The sequence below is a fragment of the Phalangium opilio genome, unplaced genomic scaffold (genome assembly GCF_054372755.1).
Source record: "Phalangium opilio isolate 3A_F unplaced genomic scaffold, DU_Popi_V2 ptg000077l_1, whole genome shotgun sequence".
NCBI lineage: Eukaryota > Metazoa > Arthropoda > Arachnida > Opiliones > Phalangiidae > Phalangium > Phalangium opilio.
In genome coordinates, this window is record NW_028324185.1 from 8,775,221 (window position 1) to 8,800,048 (window position 24,828).

General features: G+C 37.3%; 2 protein-coding genes, 1 long non-coding RNA gene and 1 pseudogene across 7 annotated transcripts; 1 reads left to right on the plus strand and 3 right to left on the minus strand.

The window, feature by feature from the left end:
* Positions 1-4,588: 4,588 nt before the first annotated feature.
* Positions 4,589-9,380, minus strand: LOC149657572 (uncharacterized). 5 transcript variants are annotated; one of them, XM_089844587.1, is made up of 2 exons: positions 7,810-9,380; positions 4,589-4,842 (listed from the first exon to the last, which is right to left on the minus strand). In XM_089844587.1, the coding sequence occupies exons 1-2, from the start codon at positions 8,396-8,398 to the stop codon at positions 4,595-4,597; spliced, it is 837 nt and encodes a 278-aa protein (XP_089700713.1). In that variant the 5' UTR covers positions 8,399-9,380; the 3' UTR covers positions 4,589-4,594. The 5 variants fall into 5 exon arrangements, with proteins under 5 accessions (XP_089700713.1, XP_089700710.1, XP_089700709.1 ...); XM_089844584.1 differs by lacking the exon at positions 7,810-9,380 and adding an exon at positions 4,932-6,519 and having other exon boundaries at positions 4,678-4,842; XM_089844583.1 differs by lacking the exon at positions 7,810-9,380 and adding an exon at positions 4,902-6,519 and having other exon boundaries at positions 4,678-4,842.
* A 6,476-nt stretch (positions 9,381-15,856) lies between these two features.
* Positions 15,857-16,423, minus strand: LOC149657573 (uncharacterized; annotated as a pseudogene).
* A 34-nt stretch (positions 16,424-16,457) lies between these two features.
* On the plus strand, positions 16,458-16,987 carry LOC149657574 (uncharacterized). The gene is made up of 3 exons (XR_016370062.1): positions 16,458-16,492; positions 16,553-16,622; positions 16,783-16,987. It is a non-coding gene; the product is annotated as an uncharacterized LOC149657574 (long non-coding RNA).
* Positions 16,988-21,771: 4,784 nt separating this feature from the next.
* On the minus strand, positions 21,772-24,087 carry LOC149657575 (uncharacterized). Its single transcript, XM_089844588.1, has 2 exons — positions 22,950-24,087; positions 21,772-22,876 (listed from the first exon to the last, which is right to left on the minus strand). Exons 1-2 carry the CDS (start codon positions 24,054-24,056, stop codon positions 22,805-22,807), a joined length of 1,179 nt encoding a protein of 392 aa, XP_089700714.1. The 5' UTR covers positions 24,057-24,087; the 3' UTR covers positions 21,772-22,804.
* Positions 24,088-24,828: the final 741 nt, after the last annotated feature.

The following is a 24,828-nucleotide window of genomic DNA, read 5'->3' on the forward strand; positions in this document are numbered from 1 at the left end:
TCTTTCATTGTGAGGGAATGACGGGTGGAGCACAAGTTCAATACTATGCTTGTGAATATCACGGGGGACACCATTAAATTCAGTTATGATACAGTTAACTTGCCAATTAGATGGACCAGCTAACGTATCAAAATCACTGTCATTGTCACAAGTTAGGTTAGGTTTGGTTAAGTTAGATTAGTAGTATTTTGTAAATCAATTAATAATGTTACGTCTTTTCCAAAATATTGATGTTTAGCTTCATTGACTTCTCAAAGAATATGCCTTTTCCAAAACATTACTGTTATGTTAGGTTAAGTTAGGTTAGTAATATTTTATAAATCATGTTAGGTTAAGTTAGGTTAGTAATATTTTATAAATCATGTTAGGTTAAGTTAGGTTAGTAATATTTTATAAATCATTTAACAATGTTACGCCTTTTCCAAAATATTGATGTTTAGCTTCATTGACTTCTCCAATAATATGCCTTTGACAAAACGTTACTGTTATGTTAGGTTAGGTTTGGTTAAGTTAGTTTAGTAATATTATCTAAATCATTTAACAATGTTACGCCTTTTCCAAAATATTTTTTCGCTTCATTGACTTCTCAAATAATATGCCTCTTCCAAAACATTACTGTTATATTAGGTTTGGTTTGGTTTGGAGGACGTCTCTTCCTCGATTCTGTTGCTGAAAACTTGTTTTACAAGTTAAACATAAAATAAAATTTTAGAATCAACAATATAGTGTAATATGTATATTCACCTTGATATAAAAATAAATCTCTCGTTTTAAGTACCATTTTAAAGTAACATTAAAGAAAATGTTACGGTTTACGGCTTATTTTAGCTTTCCCTTTAATTTACATAAGCCTTTAAAACCGTTAACTCATTGCTACTTCGTTTTATCGTAGATAACTAGGCAGTGTACACTAACGTTAAGTGCAGCCATTCATGGCTATCTCCACTTTTCGTAAACCGCCCAAGGTGCGGGATTTCGGTCCAATGGGACCTCCCTTCTTTGCTTTCGGTTGAATGGGATTTCGGTCCAATGGGAGGGAATCATTTTATCATGAAATTAATTATTTTGAAGGGATTTCGTATCGATGTTCGTTAACTTGTAAGCACCTTGACGGACATTGGTCTAAATTCTAGTGGCTTGACAAATTTTCAAGTTTGCACAAAAAAAGTTTTTTCAACGGTTACAATTTGTTGAGAAGACTGATAAGAGAAATTATTTTGCTCGGACCAATAAAATAATGTCGTTTACTTAATAGACCAAGAGCCAGTATCCTAGATCTTACCTCATAAAGTACAAAAGGTCTGACCATTGGAATGAGTTCAGTTTTAATGCTCATTAATAGATTTGGCCGTCTTATGCGTCACAGCTGGGGCAATTGAGGGGGCGGGGTCATGTTTGACCCTAATGAGGTATGATTTCTTACCTCATGAGGTACATGAATAAAAAAGGTGGCAAATGATAGAACTGGAAATGGCGATTCCAAATATAAGAAATCTGACGTCATCAAAGGGGGCCATCAATAAATCAGACGGGGGTTAAAATGGTCGAATGAAGTATGAATTCCTAACTCATGAGGTACATGTATGAATCCGGTGTTGTTTGATAGATCTGGTCGTGCTAAATAACAGAATATAAAATCTGACTGGAAAATACGCGGCTTAGGTTTAATCTGACGGCCTGATTCTTGCGTCAGACTATGACAACTTCGTGCCTCATAAAGCTAGATTCCCACTCGACCGAAAAAAACCGGCGCAAATCACGCAGCATACGGTAGAAATTTTACCTTACGCCGTCGTCCGGCTGTATACTGTTCACACTACGACTGAATTTTGAGTTTGGCGGTAGATATTTTTGGGTCACGTGACAGATTAGAGTGGTTTCCATAACATTTATTTCGAACTCTGAATTGGTATCTCTGTCCCATTGTCGCTTAGATCGTACAAGAAAGTATATTTTCTATTTTCCTCAATAAAGACTTCCTTATTAACATCTTACCTCTATATAAGAGAGTATAGACGACCGTATACGCCAGTTTCACTGGCGTATAAAATCGTCTGGTGGGGAGGGGGGGGGTCATTTCTCCCCCAAGGGGGAATTGATGACGTCACGTGATGTTGTTGGCGGGAAATTTGAATTTATAGGGGTTTTTTTATCGTGTATTGGTATGACGTCACGTAATTTATTGGTGTTGAAGGCATTCAGTGTCCATAGTGTTATTAATTTGGTGTATCTTTAGGATATTGTGTACATTTAGGGGATGATTTATTGGTAATTCTATAGGTTCTGTAGACCCTTTCTATACCAACCCTGCCGGTAATGTTATTCTTTGTTTGTATGTATGCTTATGTTATTCTTATATTAAAGAACTAGTTTTAATTGAGATATGGTTTACATTGCAAAAGGTACAAACTAAACTATGGTGATGTTCTAGGTGTACTCATGTTTTGTATTGTTATTATCTGGGTGTATCTTTAGGATATTGTGTACATTTAGGGTATGATTTATTGGTAATTCTATAGGTTCAGTAGACCCTTTCTAAACGCACCCCTCCCGTAATGTTATTATTATTAAGGTATCTCCATGTATGATTATGCTATATTAAAGAACTAGATTTAAGTGATATAGGGTTTGCATTGCAAAAGATACCAATTAAGCTACGACGAAGGTCTAGGTGTACTCATGTTTTGTATTGTTATTATTAGGTGTATCTTTAGGATATTACGTTCATTTAGGGCATGATTTATATATGTTCAGTAGGCCCTTTCTACACCCGCCCTTCTAGTAGTGTTGTTCTTTGTACGATTTTGAGATCTCTCCATGTAGGCTTATGTTATACTAAAGAACCGGTTTTAAATGAGATATGGTTTACATTGAAAAAGGGTACAAATTACGCGCGGATCTAAGTGTTCTCCTGTTTTGTGTATTGGTTATCAAGTTACTATGTTAAAACAATAGTACACTTTAGTATCATAAAGGGAAATTACGGCAGTTTTTGCACAGTTGGATAGTTGATTAGAAGTTAAAATGAAGCAGTACTGCTAAAAAACTCAGAACATAGGGATTACATTAGTTTTAATACGAATTTGGAGAATAAGTACAATTACTTGAGTTAAAATGCGAAATATTACTGAAGAAACATACTGAAAATACGAACTACATAGAATACATGGTAAGTAAGCACAATACTAGTTATTAAATTAAAAATCCTCATAGGACTGACTGAAAAATATATATTTTCCTACGCGCTAAAATATTGATATACAGTTAAAATGCGCAATCATAACTAAAGAACATCATTAGACAATACGAATTACAATGGTTTTGATAACAAACAAATTCAATAAAATGCAAAATTAATACTACTTCAAAAAAAAATCGTAGTACAAGATGATTAAGCACATAGACATTTACCATTATAGAAAATAGAACAATATTACTGCATGCGAGATTATTAAATACATATATACCCATGTACCTTCATGGAGAATATAACAATACTACGTTTTAATATGATTTAAAAGCTACAATGGTTATTATACGATTTTAGTACAAATATTAGGCTAGTTATTAAACTAAAATGTTCATAGGATTGACGAAAAAATATATTTTTTCTGACGCGCTATACACGCTAAAATACTGATATACGATTACGGATAAAAATATGGAAATATTACTTAAAAAATTACTACAATTATCATCAAAAAATAAAAATTACAATTATACAAAACAATATAAATTCAATACTTATTGACTAAAGTGCTAATATATATTAATTAAAAACAGCTTATTAAATGCAAAAATATTACCAAAAACGCTGCGTATTCGTTAAAATATTGTTACATGTTGAAATACGTTAATATTACTATAAATAATACTTGAAATACTAATTAAAATACTGATACTGGGTATCTAGAATATATACGAGTAACTTATGTCGAAAATGTCAAAGATTCTAATTAATATAACCGTATGGGGCTGTTTTATAATCAGGAAGTATTCTAACTTTATCCACTACGACCTGATATGTTTTGGTCTGGTTGATCGTGATCAGTGTGTGATCGGGAAGACGTCTGATTTGTGGGCCTATAGGGACTTGAACCGAGTTCAGTAGAGGTTCACCTTCATTGTTTACGCCTAGTAGGTTCTTCATTGTTTCAAAATTTATATAATTTTCTGTAGAGGCGTTTAAATAAAATCCTTTAACTTTGATAATGTTAGTTTTAGTGCCGGTTTTAGGGTCGAGAATGTCCATGGAATAGTTCTTTGGTCCAGCACTCCCCCATTCACAAATATAAGCGTCTTGTCCATAGGATTCTAATTCATTTTTAAGTTGCCCCAAATAATCGCCTGTGGGTAGCAAATGAGCGCCGTCTGGCGAGAGGTACACTAAACTATCCGTGTCATAATAAAAACAAAGGTCACCGACCTTTTCAAGATGTTTTAGTAAATGTAATCGCGCCATAGATGTTGTATAACAAGCGATAACTACGTTTGTGTGTTTGTGCACAATCTCGTTTTCTAGAATGTGTTCGTACTTTACTAATACGGTGTTTTCGTTGATTGTTAGTAAACTTTTAACCTCCAAGTCTGGATTTTATATTAATCCGTACAATTTGTTGGCATCTTTGATTAGTTCTGTAGAGGTGTGCCTTGTTTTTTGGCCAAATTTACCCCAAAAAGAGTTGAGCATAAGTTTGCTAAGGCATCTGAGACCTTCATTTTTCTCTACTTTAGTGATATCCAGTTCTACACCCTCTTCGGCTTTGAAGTTTTTGACATAGTTCTCCTTATCTTCTTGAGTCTGGCAATCTGCTGGAAAGCCGCTAGCTAGGGTTTTGTATTCTAAAAAGGTATTAACATAATCTTTAAACAGTCCTCCCTGTTCTGTTTTGGGGTCGTACTGTGTCACTTTGTATGACCAAGCCTCGTACATTCGTGTGATTGTGTAACCATTCTCTACTGCATGACGTAACTCGTCGACTACCCATGTGCCTCTCAATTCTCTTTGTTCTGTAGTATGTTCGCAATCACCCTGAAATTGGGTTTTACAACATGTGTAACATAGTGGAAATGTTAATTTTCCGTTAATACGAGCAGGCAGAACGGGATGAATTAGGTTTTGGGCCGGTAATATGTCACACTTAAGAAGACCATCAAACGAAAATATGTCAGGAAAGTTATCTAATATGATTTCAGGATGTCCTATAGGTATCTTGGTGGTTTTATTAATGAATGGGTATAGACTTGTGAAATCCACGTAGTGAATACGCTCCGATCCTGTTGTTTTATGGTATAGTTTTGTAACGCAACATCTTCCTCCGAAGAATGCATCACGGGGGTCTAATCTTTTCACTATTTTAGGCATAATATCATTATGGTTTAAAAACTCTATTATTTCGGGCTTATTTAATTTTTCCTTCTGCCAGTCACATTCCCACTTGACATTCACTTTATAATTGAGGGATTCTAATTTGGCTAACATGAGCATGCTTCTAAAATATCTGGAATTCAAAGTCTGTGCAGGGTCTCCGTGCAAAGCCTTGTTTCTGTTTAAGGGAAAGTGTATTTTACACCCATGATAAAAACACCCCCAGTACTCGAATATTTCCTTGTTGATTTCACAAAATCCGTCTACTTTGAGTTTTTGTATTCTGGTTTCTTTACCTCTAAAGGATGATTGGATAGATATATTTCTTTTGTTGGCGGTCCACTCTAACCATTCTATAGCCCCTATCGACTGATTTTCGCTAAGTCTATAACAATTAGCGGGTATGATGCCTATAGTATCGGGTTTAAGATAATTCCTGCGAAATACGTAAGAGCAAACGCCAAGAAGAGTAATTGCGCCGCAATTAAATGGATCTACACCCGTTACTTTAAAGAGTAATGTACGAAACGTTAAACAACCTAGGAATAGTAAAACCGTGTCGTTCTCACAATAATAATTGAGTTCCTTCACGAAGTCGAAACCTTTACCTTTACTATCTTCGGAGCTATGCCATTTTAAGAAGACATCTAAATTTTTCCTTGTAAAATATTGACAGCCATAAGCTTCGATAGGGGGTAGACTACTTTCTATAACATAATTGGTTTCATCCTGTCTATCTACATCAAATTTATGTTCTATTACATTGAATAAAAAATGTGGAAAATACCCTTTAGCGGCGTCTGATATGCCAAAAGTAGCGGGAAACTTTGCCAAGGCTACAGGAATGAAATTATAAGAATCCAGAAATAACAAGTTAAACAATTTCATTTCTAAAATTCGAGTTCCGTTAATTTTCAAAGACGGAACGAATTTTTCATCCCTATTAATGATTTCTCGAATTAGTAGTTGATTATCATAATTACTGCCATAGTGAGACAGTATAATGACGTTCTTAACGGCATGCAATTGCATTAAATAATCTAGAAATAGAGATATAGGATTCCCACCCGAGAAATGTTGTTTACGAGGTCCGAATTGCCCGCACATGGTGCAACTAAAGTCTAGGGATGTCTTGTCTATACAATTTTCGCAAACGGTTATACTGACGAACAGGATAGCCTGGTGTTCATAGGCTCCTAACTCTTCCTGACATACCTTCGTTTGTATACATTCTACGTCAAAGAAAATATACATAAGGTTAGGCTGATTAGGTCTAGGCTTTTTAACGGATGGCACTTTCAGAGGTTTGTCTGTGATAATTTGAATAAAACATAAGTGGTTGCTGGGCAAATATTTCTTGCAGACCTGGCAATATATCTCATCACACGTATGCATCTCAGTTCTTCGGGAAAAATCAATAATTTTTAAACAGTCTCTACAGTGAAAAAGGCGCTCACATAGCGGCTTTTTACTGCTGGAAGATGCTAAGTGGCTTTGATAGCATTCATCGCCTAAGAATTTTCGTAAACAAAATCTACAAGCTTTCTGGGGGCCTTGGCAGATAGTGGGTCTCATGCAACTAAAACAAAAGTCATTACATTTATGGGACTGTATTCGCCAATAAGGGATAAGGCACTTTTCGCAGAATCGGTCGTGGTTAAAAAGTGGCCTTAATTTTGTAATAACGTTATAATGGTTATTTTCATTCAATAAAAAGAGGCGGGGCCTAGTATCATATGGATCGTTTGCACCTAAAATCAAAACAGGGACGCTATTTTCGAATTTGTAGACGAAAATCGAATACTGACTTAAATGAGTTTTGAACTTATCAAAAGATTCGGCAGTTCCACACTCACTAGCCCTTACTCCTGCCTTATAACATAGTTCTAAAGCAGCTTCTTTTTGCGCTTTATTTCCTGGTCTTGCCCTAGATATAGCTTCGTATTGAGTTTTTAGAGTCTTGTCTTCGGTTGTATCATTAGCATAATTTCTATGATTTATAGCCACACAAAGCGATCGGGCTAAACACAGGTTGTCAGAATTAACTATGCGTACAATACCACGTCTATCTTGACAGAATAGATTAAAAGGTTTAATACCTCGGGCCGTAGAGAGGGTCTTGCCCTCAGGCAATCGTACAATGCTAAAAATAATTTTAACAGGACCCAGGAAAAATGCTTCCATTTCGTCATCATAAAGCATAACACTAAGCTGGTCAAAAAGAATATTAGGGTCGACTTGATCTAATCGTCTAAAAGATAATTCTAGTTCGGACCTACAAATATTTGCCGCACTCTTTAAAGTAATTTGGACGTAATCTGTAGGCCTATACTTGCTAAGAACGCTTTTGGTTACGGTACATACACGGGCTACGGGATCTTCAGTAATTCTAAGAACTACCTCTCTACCATACATGTTAAAATGTTCGTAAAATCTCTCACTTTGACCTAGTATCTCGCAAGAAGGTACGCTGTCAATAGGTATGGGCTGGTCCGTTTCTCCTCCTCCCCATTGTACATCGATATCATCGTCAGAAAGCGCCTCTTCAGATCCGCTCTCCCTCTCTAAGGTATCGTTCAAAAGTATCTCCTTTATGGGGGGTCCTTGGTCCGTTCGGGCTAAAAACGTGGCTATCTCTTTGTCATATTGCGAGTTGTTGAAGTCGGCGATCTGGGCTTCCTCTTCCCGTATACCACGCTCAATTTCTTCTTGTCGTTTCGCTAGGCGATCTGAGTATTCATTTCTTAAGGGACTAGGAATTAGATTTCTTAGGTTTTCCAATTCTTCTATGGTGGTACAGTCCTCTGGCGTTCGAACAACTGTTTTCATATATTCGAGTAAGTCGAGGCAGGCTTGAATGACATTTAAGTCAGCCTGTACTACGAGTTGTGGTAGAGTCTGAGGTCCGTACATCGGATCTATTCGCAGATAGGCGCATAGGTAGAAATAAAACTCGTATATTAAACGTAACGGCCAAGGTCTATTTATAGCCAGTTCGTTCAAAGTTGTACTAAGAGTTTCAGGGTCCATGTTTAACTTTCGGTGTTTGAAGATCGACTGTGTATTTTGATCATTTCCTCAGCCGCTTTTATACTAAATTTCTTAATAGACACGCCCACATTCCTCAATAATTTAACAATAGCCTGATTTATTGCTTATCAGTCACCAGATGTTTTCTCACAATGCATTTCGGACCCATGCCTGTTAATAGTTTACCGATTTTATAACTAAAGAACGTTGGATTTGCTTTATGTCAAATAAATTGTCAACAAAAGAGCGGCCTATAAATAGAATTTTGTTATAAACACTGCAAATAAGGGACAATTTTATTGGGGTAATAAATAAAAAACAGGGTGTGTAAAGCGTTTATAGAGATTCTCAAATGAGAAAATATCCTTTGTTATCTTCAAGTCTGTTAAATAATAACGTTCCGAATTTCTCTGATAGGTTATAAAAACCATTGTACATTTTTCAAAAAAAATGCCACCTTAAGCAAACTAAATTTCTTAATAGACACGCCCATATTCCTCAATCATTTAACAATAGCCTGATTTATTGCTAATCAGTCACCAGATGTTTTTCTCACTATGCATTTTCGGACCCATGCCTGTTAATAGTTTACCCATTTTATAACAAAATAACGATGGATTTGCTTTATGTAAAATAAATTGTCAAGAAAAGAGTGGCTTATAAATAGAATTTTGGTATAAACACCGCAAATAAGGGACAATACTTTATGGGGGTAATAAATAAAAAACATGGTGTGTAAAGCGTTTCTAGAGATTCTCAATTGTGAAAATATCCTTTGATATCTTCATGTCTGCTAAAAATATCTTTTGTTCCGAACAGGTCGTAAAAACCATAGTAGATTTAAAAAAATTCTACCCTAAGCTAACCTATTACCAAATAGTTTCTCACGGTCTTGAATAACACTATGATTATGTAGGCGAGAAGTAGGCCTACGTAAAGCAATGAATCACAAAATAAATTCCATTGGTAACAATACAAATGGTTCGACCCCCCCCCACAAAGTCATTAAGACACGTCCCGACGTGTTTACGGAAAAGGCTATAAAATATTTTTAATCAACCAGGTAGCAACTCGGCATTTAAATATAACATATTTAATTCCTTAAGAGGCTAAATTTCGAAAGTTTTATAGTAGAGACAGCGCCAATTGAGCTAGTATTCGTTATGAAAAGGTTTATCTGCGGATCAAAATTCTCAAAACAAGTCCAAACATTAGACGTCTTTCGCAAGAATAGAACAAAAGACCTTTCTCCACCGATGTGTATACAAAACTGGCATAACAAAAGGCGTATAACTCCGAAATGCTATTGATTGGGTTAATTTCATAGTACAATGATAATTTTCGCTACGGGCTAGTATAGTGATGGAACTGTAATACCTTTAAAAAGGACACAGTTGATTGTGAAAGGTTTGTAAATAAAGAAAGCTAAACCTAGAGCAATTTGGTCCTAAATGGACAAATAATTCCAGTATTCCAAAATAAAATTATGGTTTTGTCTGAAAAACGTCACTGTCCGTCTAACGAGGGATTAAGACTTTGAAGCACTTAATTTTAAAAATGTTAACGCATTCGTATCATGGGGACGATAGAGTCACAAAGGATTTCTCTTATCATTCATTAATACAAACGGCACACAACAACGTTTCGTCTTCTAACGTTTATTTGTAAACCCTAATTAAATAAACCTGTTAACCTCACTAAAAAATCAGAGACTTTGTGAGAATGACTGACAAAAACAAGGATTTGAGCGTGATTTTTCTACCAAAGTATTCTTAATCTCGTCAAAGTTCTGTATAGGCGTAAATATCTGGCAAGGACTGTTTTACTCTACCCAACTTGTTAACAATGTTGAACCCCCAACCAGTATTTAAGATAGGCGGGAAAATCACAATATATTGTATGGTTTGCGATAAAAAAGGTTAAAAATGTACTGTTTTTTAACAAATGTTTTGATTAATCCTAGATTGATACACCGTTTACTTGTAAGCACTGAAAGTTTTTGATTTAGCTGCCAGATTGAAGGTAAAATGGGGTATTTAGAATAGCTTTGTTACATTATTTGCTACGTTAAAGATGATAAAAGATCGTTATTTCCTTTAAAAAATGAACGAAATTAGTCTCCTATAGTTCTGGAAAAATACTCATATATTTTCATGGTTTCGGTTAGCGCAACAAAGACATAACGTGTAGAGACTTGTCAGGATAATGACTGCGGGGCAAACCCCTTGAATTAAATGTTTCGTGGTAGGAAGAGTCACCAACTAACAAAGCAATAAATCCGAAAATAAATTCCATTCATAGCAATACAAATGGTTCGACCAGGCCCCTAAAAGCCATCACGTCTGAACGAGGTTACGTATAAATAAAAACGGATGGGGATAAATCCTTTTGTTATGGATCAAGTTCGACCTCTTCCCCCTCCCCCCTTTAATGTCATAAAACCAGGTGGGTGGTCCAATTAAAGAAAGGACAATAAATTCCAATGTATCTAAAAAACGCTATGAGCATCAGACAACAATCGAGGGAAGCACCACCCTAAAGTCTGAACATCTCAAGAATGAGCGACCCTAACCACTAATACTAGTGTTATCACATTAAATTTAATCAAAGCAGTCGTCAAATTTTGTAACTATTGGTGTAAAAACCCGTATTTTTCATGATATTCAAATTTACTAGTAAGGAATAATTTTAATGACGTAACTGAATGTTTAAACTTAACCATTTCGTAAGATTTCTCTCTTTTGTTAGTCCGTTTGTACGTTTCTGTTTGTAATATTCCCCCGTTTGTATATACTCTCGTATTGTATCTAGACTCTTTTGCCATGGCGGGGGGTCGTACCCAAGCCCTGCAGGCTTCACGACCCTATCCCTCGAGCCTTATTTAATAAATAAATAAATAAATTGCAACGATAAGAGTAAAGTTAGTTTTGAGGTATAGAAAATTAAATTCCTTAAGTCTGCAACACCATCGCGTTATGTATTGAAATTAATGATTCTGAAATTAATGAAAATATGCTTTTCATCGAATCATTTTGATAAATATATTGCGAAAATCATCGCAACGTTTTTAGTCATGTGAACTCTTTTTCAAATGACTCGTTTCGTCATTTTAAGGCAACTAAAGAAACAAAGTGAGTTGGATTAACTGAAGTCAGTACTTTTTCAAACTTTGTATGCAATTCTTTGGGGAATTTAGGAAACCCAAATAAGCATTTTTATAGAAAAATGTTGCGTACAATTTTTCCTTCTATTGCTAGAGATCCACGATTCATGCACTGACATTAGCTAAATGACCCTCTGTGTTGTACTTTGAACTTTTCGCTGGTGTTATATTCTGTTTTAGTAAATAGGGATTTATGTTTTTTCTAAAGGTGTTAGTTAAAATCTGTGTTTTTCCCTAGAACAGTGTAAATAGCAGTGATATTCTAGTGTGAAACTATGTAGATGATTCGACATTGTAAACATATATTTTGGGTATTTTAATACTCGTGCTCGAATGGATGGACGTTTCCTAAGAAATACTTTGTTTAATTAGCTTAGTCTCTGTATGGTAAAACATTGCTATACTATTTACTGCGAAGAGGGGGGGGGGTTAAGAGGTATTAAATTTTTATTTAAATAGAAAAAAATTGGTGAAATTTTGCTAAATCAAAAGTGTTTATGGTGAAACATAGAGTAATTTTGATAAATTTAGCTAAAATTTATCGAAACGTTTTAATTAATTTGAAATGTTTTTCAAATGACTCGTTCCGTGTCAGTCAATTGTCACGTGCATGACTGATTTCGTGTCGGTGGTCTATTCAATTTACCATGTATTCCTATGGGTTTTTAAGAATTTTAAATGCTCAATTTCGTTGGAAAAAATGTAACGTGGTTGATCAAAAACGTTTCGATTGTTTTTTACTTTTAACACGAAATGCGTTGTGAATGATGCTTCTTTCAATACCGTTTTACGTTTTCCACAAATTTTTGATTCCGTTGCCAATAATTTTGATAAATATAGTACGTTTAGGTTTATGTTTCGGTTTAATGATATTGCCTTTCTGTTAACGCAACGGAAACATCTTAAACTTGTTGAGACTTGTCCTAATAATGCACTGGGGCAACCACCTGTAATCAATTAAATGCTTGAACCCCCTTGTAGGATGTGTCACCGCCCCCCTCAATGACATAAACTTGGACCTAACACATTTGTGTGAGTTATAAATCACTCTAAATATAAATTCCATGGATTCAATACAAATGGTTCGACCCCCCCCCCCCCAAAGCCATTAAGACACGCCTGGACATGTTAACTTATAAATAAAAACTAGATGGGGATAAAGGTTTAACCCCCCCTTTAATAAAACCTGGTGGGTGGTCCAATTAATGAAAAATAAATTACATTGATAGCAATGCAAGGAATCTAGTGGCACTGCCACCCCCCCCCCAAAGCAATTTAGACACGTTTGAACGTGTTTACGTATAAATAGAAACAGATGGGGATAAATTCTTATGTTATGAATCAAGTTCTACCTCATCCTCCCCCTTAATGTCATATAATATATACCTGTTGGGTGTCCAAAAGGGAATTTTGTAAACTATAGAGAGTCATTTCACTTCCGCACTCTGGAGAGAAAGGTTGTTGACAAGGTTAGTAAGAAATCATGTGTTACGGTATATGTAATTCTTTTTTGATTAAAATGTCGCTTAAAATGTGTGCTAACTAGAAAATATATGAAGCAGTCTAGCTATATTCGTGTATACTTTAGTTAGGATCAGCATTTTATGATGTTTTATAGTAATATTTGTTCATTTTAGCTGATTACCAGCTACCAAGTTGTGTAAAAACTGCCTTAATTCCCCTTTTATGATATTACAATGTACTATTTTTTAACATAGTAACTTAATAACCATTACACAAAAGGAGTACACCTAGAACCGCATCGTAGCTTCATTTGTAACTGTAATTGGCAATGTAAACCATATCTCACTTAAAACTAGTTCTTTAGTATAACATAAGCATTCATGGAGAGACCTTAAAATCATACAGAGAGTAGCACTAAAGGATGGGTGTGTGTAGAAAGGGTCTATTGAACATATAGAATTACCCGTAAATTATAACCTAACTGTACACAATATCCTAAAGATACACCTAATAATAGCAATACAAAACATGAGTACAATTAGAACCGCGTCGTAGCTTAATTTGTATCTTTTGCAATGTAAACCTAATCTAGTTCTTTAGTATGACATAAACATCCATGGAGACCTCAAAATCGTACATCATTACGGGAAGGGTGTGTATAGAAAAGGCCTATTGAACCTATAGAATTACCAAGAAATCAACCCCTAAATGTACACAATATCCTAAAGATACACCAAAATAATACCACTATGGACACTGAATGCCTTCTACACCAATAAATTACGTGACGTCATACCAATACACTAAAAATAAATTCAAAATTCCCGCACACCATCACGTGACACGTGACGTTATCATTTCCTCCCAATCCCCCACCCCCTCAGGCACGATACACAATTGGCAGTTAGTAATAATCAACCAGATCACCCGCCACCACCAGGGGGTATGACAATGGTTATGCCCCCCCCTCCTTCCCACCATTTTTCCCCCCTAAGGCATGGCACGACCTAGAGAGAGAAGAACGAAAAGGGGCAGAAATGACCCCCCTCCTCCTCCACACAGTACCACCGTATGGCGACAATCTTGTCGCTATACGGTGGTCTATATTCTCTAATGCTTTTCGAATATCGGCCCACATTTGGCTAATAATATAATTCAATCAAAAAATTTGGAACTCCTAGACAAACAAATTAAACAACTAAATCGAGGCCCCAAAAATGGCAATTCATTTGTCTTACGCCCTGTTAACGGTTCAGATATTCTTCAATATATACACTCTTTAAAATCAACCAAATCGTACGGTACTGATGGTCATACTTCTCTTATGTTTAAAAAATCTGTATACATTTTACAAATCCTATAGTCCATATTGTTAATCTAAGTTTCTCCAATGGACTATTTCCCGAAATGTGTAAAACCGCACTTATAACCCCAATTTTTAAAAATGGGGATCACACTGAAATTTCTAACTATAGACCGATTTCTGTACTGACCACACTATCGAAAATTATTGAAAAAAGTCTAAAGGTTCAACTAGACAAATTCCTTAATAAATTTGATATTCTCTCCAGAAACCAATATGGCTTTCGAACAGGCTTATCGACCGAAGATGCTCTTCACTCTTTTAATACTACTGTTGTAAAAAGTTTGGATGGTAATAAAAAAGTAATTGCCATATTTCTCGATCTCGCGAAAGCATTTGATACGGTTAGACATGCTAGACTAATTAGAAAATTAAAAAATATTGGCATCCATGGTCTGCCCTTGGTTTAATAGCTGCTTTATTCATAGAACTGCGAGAGTGAAAATTAACCAATCTAAAAGTAATCCTGAAACATTCACTTATGTTTGCTAATACATGGGAAGAGGTGTTCAAAAAAGCAAATACTGGTCTTTTGCAGACAAAAAATTGGTTAGATGTTAACCTTCTCAGTTTAAACGAAAAAAAACCAAACTACTTAACTATTTCGGTTACCAAAGCGGGTGAAACCCAATTAGATAATCTATATTCACACGATAGACAAAATTGCATGGATACTGACCAGGGATGTACATGTCAAAAAATTAATAAAGCTGAGTCTGTGAAGTACTTAGGAATTATACTGGATAAACACCTAAAATGGAAAGATCACATATTTTATATAAAAAAAACCTACGGTCAAATCTCTTTACCATAAGTCAATTCTCAAATATATTGGATAAAAAACAATTAGATCTGTTTATTTTAGTTTATTCCAGTCGTTTTTAACTTATGGAATAACTTGCTGGGGAAGTGCCTACGATACAAACCTTAGTTCCATTAGCGTAAATCAAAATAGAGCTGTTAAAAAATGTTTAAAAAGACCAATGTACTGATCGATTTTCATAGCCTAACTTATATTAAAGAGATAATCCATAAGGAAGAGAGAGACCAAATAAAATAACGAACTGTTTATTAAACAAGTGAGAGAGTGAGAGAGAGAAGTGATTTAAATGATAACATAACATTGCTATTTATAGCAGTTACTAAAAAACAGTATTAAGATTTTATTAACCGGTTAAAAAAACTAACATCGCATTTCTAAGGTTACAGAGTTAATATAATCTGAGTAGATAAGAGTCGATTTCTCCAACACCCCTTCTCGACGATTATCGGATAATCCGGCTTTGGACATCAAGTACTTTAGTTTTTCTTTTGTTAAAGGCTTGGTTAACATGTCGGCGGTATTTTCCTCGGTTGGGCAATAATTGATATCGATGATGTTGTTTTCTCGCATATCCTTGAGGAAGTGGTATCGGACGTCAATGTGTTTCGTCCTTGCGCTGATCCGTTCGGAAAGACTCATCTTGATTCATCCTTGATTGTCCTCAAGTAAGTAGGTTGGCGTGGTAGTCGGGAATCCAACATCTTCGAGAAGCTGTCGTAGCCAAATGACTTCTTGGGCGGCATGAGCTGCTGCGACGTATTCGGCTTCTGTCGATGACAGCGCGACAGTTGATTGTTTCCGACTTGACCATGCGATCGTTCCCTGTCCGAATTGGAATGGGTATCCGCTAGTTGATTTTCGGTCTTGATGATCACTGGCCCAATCTGCATCAACGTAGCCGACAAGTTCTGGTGGTTTCTTTAAAGCTGGGAAATGAAGTCGGACATCTTTTATTCCCTTGAGATAACGCATTACTCGTCTGACGGCCGTCCAATCTCTTTCTCTCGGCTTTGAGACTCTTCGGCATAGGTAGCTGATGCTAACTGCAATGTCTGGTCGTGAAACGGTAGCGATGTGTAGAAGTATTCCAATTGCTTCTCGATACCGGTTGTTGTTAGGTAGGATATCTTCGTCTCCAGACAATTTTGGGTAAGAGGGATCCATAGGAGTTTTGGATATCTTCGCATCTTGCATGCCGAAGTCTTCGAGCATGATCGCTATTTTAATTCCTTGATGGATTGCAAAGCTTCCGTCAATTCCTCGCTCAATCTGGATACCGAGGTAATACGAGGCGTTTCCTAGGTCCTTTAACTCGAAGTGCTTATTTAGTTTCTCGTACAGATTGTTGATGGTGGCTTCATTCTCGTTCAACACCAACAGATCATCTACGTATAGTAGGATATACGTCCAGGTACCGTCTTGTTCCAATTTCGAGTGAAGTCCTGGATCGGCTTTGCTACGATTGAATCCTTCATCAAGTAGAATTTGATTGGCTTTGACGTTCCAGACCCTTGCAGATTGCTTCAATCCGTATAAGCTGCGCTTGAGTCTGCAGACCTCTTCATTTCCAGGTTGGATGAAACCCGGAGGCTGTTCCATATACAGGTCCTGGACTATGTCTCCATGCAGGAATGCGGTTTTGACGTCATAGTGTTTGACCGGTAAGTTCTTGGCTGCGGCGATACTGAGTAGAAGTCGTACGGTCTCGTACTTCACGACAGGTGCAAACGTCTCGTCAAAATCTTCGCCAAACTTCTGAGAATAGCCTTTGGCGACTAATCGAGCTTTATATTTGCTGAGTGCTCCATTTTGATCATGTTTAGCTTTAAAAACCCAACGACAACCAATGGCCTTTCGATTTGGTGGTAGGTCTGTTAACTCCCAGGTGCCTTTTTCATGCAAAGATGATATTTCTTCTTTAGCAGCATCTGTCCAGTTCTTCCTTTCTCTCGGATTTAAGTCGGCGAGTTCCTCCCATGAGCTTGGTTCGCGAGGATTTTGCACCGTTGCCTTGTACGTCAATCTCTTTGGTGGAATGCACTTATTATCCCTTTCCGATCGCCTTGGAAGAATAGGAACTGATGGTATTTCTTCAGATTCTTGTTCTCCATCAGATGATGATTCTGATTGTTCCTTTTTCGGATGTGACGTGATCAAGGAGTCAGTTGAATTAGTCCCTTTTTCCCCTTCTGGCTCTGATATGATGCTTTCTTCAAAGGTGTTGTCTCTTGTTCCTTCGTCGAAAGTGACAGAACGGCTGAAGTGAACTTTGGCAGTCTCAGGATTGAGAATACGATAGCCTTTCGTTGCTAAGCCATATCCGACCAGGACTCCTTTAAAAGCTTTGTCTTCGAAGTTTACTCGTTTCTCCTTGGGAATGTACGAATAGGCTTTACTTCCGAATACACGGATATGTCCAATACGTGGCTTTGAACCACTCCAAAGCTCATAAGGTGTTACGTCATTGGCTCTTGTTGGCAGACGATTTTGAAGATAGGCGGCGGTCGTGACAGCTTCACCCCAGTAACGGTTCTCGAGTTGTGCGTCTAACAGCATGCATTTGGCCATTTCCGTCAAAGATCGATTCTTGCGTTCCGCAACTCCGTTCTGTTGTGGATTACACGGTACGGTCAACTGGTGTGCGATGCCAAGATCCTTGAGATAATCTTGAATTTCATGGCTGATATATTCTCCACCATTATCTGATCGAAGAGCTTTCGGGTATCTTCCGAATTTTGTCCTTACGGATGCAATGAAATCCTTGAATGCAGTTAGAACGGAGTTCTTGGTCTTCATCAGATAGAGCTGTGTACATCTTGAGTAGTCATCGATGAATGTTAGCATATATCGATTACCGCCAGGTGTCACTGTCGGCATTGGCCCGCATACGTCCGTATGGATTAGTTCCATAGGCTCCTTGGTCTTCGATGTAGATGTTGGGAATGGTTTAGCTGTCATCTTTCCCTTTAGGCAACATTCGCAAATAAGCTTCCGCTGACATTTGGATAGCTTGATACCATCGACAAGATTCTTCGATGAAAGAGACTTCACGGCATCTATGTCCCGATGCCCTTGCCGTCTAATCCAGAGGTGAATGCAATCGGCTGTATGCGAGTTGCTGGCAACTTTTGCTATTTGCTTGGTTTGAAGTCGATAAAGGAATCCATCCATCTTGGCGAAAGCTGCAACGTTTTGACCTTCCATGATTCTGCATTCGTCGCCTTCGAAGATAACAGTGTGTCCTGTCTGCGTCAAACGGTGTACAGAAAGTAAGCTGCCTCCTAGTTTTGGAACATAAAGGATGTTCTTCACGGCTATACTATGTACTTCTCCGTTTGGAGCGAGGCAGTCAATCATGCCATCGCCCATCCCTTCCGCCATTATGATTGAATCGTCGGCGAGATGAATCTTCTCTGATTTCGGCGTTATGAATTTGAAATTCTTCCGATCGCTGGACATGTGACTGGTGGCCCCTGAGTCCACATACCATGAGTTCGCTTGTGAGCCATTCGAAGCCTCGAAGGCTGTATACTCCCCACTCGTTCTCTTTTCTACCCCCACTTTACTTCGCTCACTTCAGAATGCAGCATGTTCTCGATCCAGCTTATCTTTTTAGCCTCGGCAGTCCTTAATATAGTGCCCTGGCTTGTTACAATGATAACAGACTCCTCTGCTTGGACGACGCCGTTGATTATAGAATCTTCGACCCTTGCTTTGACTTGAAGTCTGCAACGCTGTGTCATTCCTAGAGGAAGTTGCTCTAGTCTCTTGACGTCGATTGAATTCGTCCAGTAATTTCGCTTTCACTAAGTCTAGTGTCAGATCTGCTTCCGGTCTCACTTCGAGGGCTGTGACTAAGACATTGTAAGATTCCGGTAGACTGCAGAGTAGCATGGCAGCGACGTGTGTATCAGGCAACTTTTCTCCGATTCCTCGTAATTACTCGACGATCTCCAACATGGACCCTATGTGGTCTTGCATACTTTGGTCATCGTCCTTGAAGCGCATTTGATGCATCTTCCGTAGCAGGAATAATTTGCTTGTGATGTTCGCCGGCTCATGTAGCTTTTGGAGTGTCTCCCACATGGAATGGGCAGTCTTCTCGTGAACGATATGAATCAATTGATGGTCTTCGACAGACAGTGCTATTGCAGCTTGGGCTTGTTTGTCTCTCTTATCCCAGTCAGAAGGAGGTTCCGACGTAGGCTTCGCTTTCTCGACGACTTCCCATAGATTGTCTCTGGTCAGTACCATCTTCATTTTGAATTTCCATAGCTGATAATTAGTATTGTTCAACTTCGTGACAAGAGATTTAAAGTAGCTTGAAGCCATCTTGTATACGTGTTGACCGAAAACTAGGTCTTATACTACCATAACAACTGGTACCCGACTGCCCTTAACATAAGTATTTACACGTGGCTGAGCCCATAACCTGATAGATTTTCATAGCCTAACTTATATTAAAGAGATAATCCATAAGGAAGAGAGAGACCAAATAAAATAACGAACTGTTTATTAAACAAGTGAGAGAGTGAGAGAGAAGTGATTTATATGATAACATAACATTGCTATTTATTATAAAAAACGTCTTGGTTTGGACCAAGGCCGAAAAAACAAACGATATGTCTGAGGTTTATCAATTGACTGAAGTTTCAGATATTGCAATTTCTTTTTAAATTATTTTTATTCCTTTAATCCTTAATCAATATTTGATTCAATCAACTGATTTTTACTGTTAATCGATCTATTCCCTCTAAATTAATTTAAAAAAATACATATCTACGCTTTTTCAAGAATAATTCCATTTTCCGAAAACATTTTATCATGAAATTAATTATTTTGAAGGGAGTACGTGTTGGGGAATGAATATTGAATATTTGAAATATTATACGAAGTGTCTAAAAAGAGCAAGCGATCTTTGATATAACTCGAAAGGAAAATGTAAATATTTAATAGTGGATGCATATGTTGGGGGCACGAATTTATACATTTAACTTCGAATATCGAAATGTTACATTTTTTGTCGCGACTATGAAAGAAAGGTTGCACTGCAGTTTCCCTCTCCGAACATCAAAGCTTCTTGGCCATAACTCAATCTAGATTTGGAACCCCTTACTACATTGTTGGCGCAACTTGTACACCGGTTACGTATTACGCGTAATCATTTTATCAGGCGTAGAGACCATTTCGGAAAACACACAGGGGCGAGGCGACCATTGGGGTATTCTTCCTTGCACCAAGGGCCATCGCCAGACGGTGCCAAAGTTCACTACAGGCGGGAGGCAAGTCAACTCGCACTGCCTATAGCGGTGCTTCTAGGCGAGAGGGAGAAGACCCCAATGGCGGCATCGCCCCTGTGTTTTAGTTTATCCTTATGTAATTTCTGTGTGATCGGTCCTTGGCAGAACTGGTAAGGTATGATGTGTTCAACCATTTTATTTCCTCGGGAAATAACAAGTCATTGGAACTGAGAAGTATTTACCTTTTCCTTTGGTTATATTTATACCGATGTCATATTTTTCCAGTGCATAAAAGGAGAGCTACCTATTAAAAGAAACCACACATGACCGAGGTTGTTGCTTTGTCTTAAGTAGACGACATAAGTTTATAAATTAGTTTGAGCAAAATAAATTCTTTATCATAATTTCTCAGCAACTTACAACAGATTTAAACTATTTTGGTGCAAACTTGAAAATTTGTCAAGGCAGCAAGAATTAAAACTGTGTCCGTCAAGGTGCTTAGAAGTTAAAGAGCATCGACACGAAATCCCTTCAAAATAATTAATTTCATGATAAAATGTTTTCGGAAAATGGAATTATTCTTGAAAAAGCGTAGATATGTATTTTTTTAAATTAATTTAGAGGGAATAGATCGATTAACAGTAAAAATCAGTTGATTGAATCAAATATTGATTAAGGATTAAAGGAATAAAAATAATTTAAAAAGAAATTGCAATATCTGAAACTTCAGTCAATTGATAAACCTCAGACATATCGTTTGTTTTTTCGGCCTTGGTCCAAACCAAGACGTTTTTTTATAATATCTGTCCCTTCAGTCTTAATGTAATTAAAATTTGAATAATTTCATGTTTTATGTACTGACATACATTTGGGGTTGATCTATTTCTAATAGCTTAAAGAAGTACTTAAGTATCGTTAATTATATGAACTCATATCCAATAACATAGTTTTCGATAAGTATAATGTTGTATTTTATATATAAAGTTAGTTTAAAAATGACAGTATTTGAAATGTAGAATAAAATTTTTTATTTGTTGTGTACACTCTATACATATATCAATGAGAATTTTTGAGGAATGCATCATGAGTAGAAGAGCTTGAAGACGATGTCTATAATACTTTTAACGGTGCTAAATCAGCCTCAAGAGAGAGAAAAAGGAGATTGAAGCGGTCAGAGGGAAAGAGCCTAAAGAGGATTGTCTAGGCGCGTGCTTGGAAGATTATGGCCGCAGTATCTTTTTAACGGAAGTAAGTATGGCCTTAGACAAGTGTGATCCACGTTGCATCGTTGGCAAAGGAAAAATACCCGCCCGCCCCCCCCCATTCACCCGTATACTAGAGGATATTTCAGTAAGAGAAAATTGATTGAATCAGGGATGGCGAGAGATCACAAGTGATATGGCTTAATTATGAGCTAGATCCCCTTGTTTTGTTTGGCAGCATTATATAATTTAATGTTCCTAGATTTAATTGGCGCTGGTGATTTTGCGAACTATGTTAATGATATATTGAAATTAAAACGGAAAAGTTTCATTTTGGAATATTCCTAAGCGTTCTTCGTTTGCGGGGAATATTTAGCAATAGCAATAGTCGCCAGGGAATTAGTTTCTTGGGGGTTTCAGAAGTGAGATGAAACCAGAAGTACTGAGCTAACCAAATTCTTCACTCGGCGAAAGTGAATATTCTTGATAACACACCAACGGTTGGCCCTCTGGTGGCGGTTTCAGAATTTTCCCTCCAAAACGTGAGACCCTCGCGGTGGTAGACGGCCGAACTAGATTCAAGGAGCCGGGTCCGTGTTCCGCCGCTTTAGGTTGAGGGGAAAGGGGTAGGAAATGTTTTTGGAACTCGACCAATTTTTTTCTCTCTAGTTTTAGCGCTTGGGAAGCGGCGTAAAATCCTGAAATTTGTTCACTAGTGCCAGGATCTACTATCAATGCTAGAGCCCTTCACTTCTAGTCTCATCTCACTTCTGGGGGTTAGTATATAACTTCTATAACTATAACTATTTCCTGTATCTTGGATGAATTTCAAAATTGCTGGAATTTAACTCGCAATAGTGAAGTTATAACATTTGATTTTGATTAGTTTTGTTGAACTCAGAAACCATGAAATTATAATAAAGTTCCTACTTAATATTTGAATGGAGTATTTGCTAGATAATTTATATTTTCCTTTATATCTCCGTTATTTTACAACAATTGCTTTCTAGTTTTTTCCCTACAATTTCTTCCTAGTTTTTTCCCCACAATTTCTCCCAAGTTTTTCCCCTGCAATTTCATTATTTTCTCGGTAACATTTTACGCCAATATCTGCGTATATTTCAAGGGCAAATTTCCCATGTTTCCTTAATTTACCACTTTTTATTGATCACTCTGAACAACGCCAGTTTTGCTGGGTTCTCTTTAAAAAAGAGAGACTTTCTCTAGAAGGATGATTGAGACGTCAGTCAAGTTACTGAGGAATCTGTCTCGCTTGGTGATTGTTGTGTCACTAACCTCGTACCAGCTGTTATCTTTTCGAATAAAGTTTAGATAGTGACCTTGGTTTAAAGAAGAACCTTTATGAATGATCACGCCCCTAGTTTTGTAAACGCTGTGGTTTAAAACCACTTTCTGATTTTCGAATCCAGATATTTTGGTTAAAATCTTAATTGGGTGACCATTTACTACAGTATCTCTTGGAAACCACAGAAATACGTACTTACCGGCTGAAATCAATACATCACGTTCATCAATCTCTCTGCGTTTACAAGTTTCGCATGGCATCATTGTTGGTCTCATCCTTTCGACTAATAGTTTCCAATCAATTTTACAGAGGTTTGGCAAAGGAAGAGTGAAGATGCAGCTTTGGATAATGTTTCCAGAACTTTTTTCCAGGTGACAGCTGGGGCATTTGGTAACGTTTTGCGACTTTGTCCATAATAGTTCCCGTAGAGCGTTAGAGTCAGGAGTTTCCATTTCTTCGCAAAGTCTTGGCAAGAGAACCCATAAGAATTCACTAGCATCTTGCTGTTCGTTGTGGGTAAAAGGCAACCCAACAGCCGTTCGCAAATTGAAACCATCGTCGCTGAAACTCTCATTGGAATTTTCAACATGCTCAATAGTGTTACGAAGGCAAGTCAAAATGGGCTTATCGCTCAATGATCCTTTGTGCTCTTTAATAATGTTCCTTAATTCCGGAATCAGTAACAACAATTGCAAAACGCTATTTGCGTAGCACGTTACTCCATCTCCATTTTCAAATCCCTTCAAGGGAAAAATGTCTATACTCTGAAGACCTAGTCTGATCTTTTTATTTGGTCTTTCTTTTGCCGTTTCATCAGATCTCTCTCCTTCAACTTCTAAAGTACACCTCGACGTCGGCCTTTTTGTACCTCTCTTTCCTTCCGACCCGACGATTTCTATAAGTGGAAGATCAGGTCTGTGTTTTTGACGCAGCCTGTTATACTCCGCAATGGCTCGTCCATCTGCCGTAATTTTATTCGGGTCTAATTGCAAGAGATGGAGACCGGCCAAGGAAGTCACTCGCGATAAAGCGACGTATGCCATGCCAGTTCCAAATAAATTTGATCCCAAATCCATAATTGCGCATTTTAAACTCATTCCCTGGCTTTTGTGTATAGTAATGGCATATGCCAAGATTACCGGAAATTGCGTACGTTTGACGTATAAATTGGTCATTAGCAAGAACTTGACGCTCATTTTCTCGACTAAAAAGTCGGGCTTATTGTTCTCGTCGCTTGGTTCCCGATCTACTCTGATACAGATACCAGTGATGTTCCCACTGTCGTTCTTTTGGAATCCCGTTATAATGGCCATGGTGCCGTTAATAACACCTTCTTCAAAATTGATGTTTCTCCTAACCATTATTCGAGATCCAACGCAGAGATACAGCTTGCTCTCTAGACCTCCAGTTTTTGACGGCTCATTGTCTAACATTTTCAATCTCCTGACAATGTTTTTGGTAATTTTTTTGTCGTAATCAACGAGTTTGTCTTCGCATTGAACGCATTCAACTTTCTGTCGGCTTTCCTCTAGCATTTTTATGTTGAATTTATCGCACATGGCCAATTTCGGCATCAAACAGATGGGATGAAATCCTTCTTTAACCAGCTTAAGGTAAAGATTCATAGCCACCTCAATTTTGTTCCCTCCCGTAACTAGTCTACTTTCTAAGGTTGAAACGTCATCTTTCGTAACAGTTCCGACTCTAATTCGGTTAAGAAGGTCGCCATAAACTCGGTCGTCCGCCTGACGAACGTTTTGCGTTAGTTCATCGTATCCGAAATACTTCCAAAGATCAGTGCCTCCAATGCTATTAAATCTTAGTCTAGCTTCCTGGGAAGTGAGATTTAAAAACGCAGGATTACCCGGT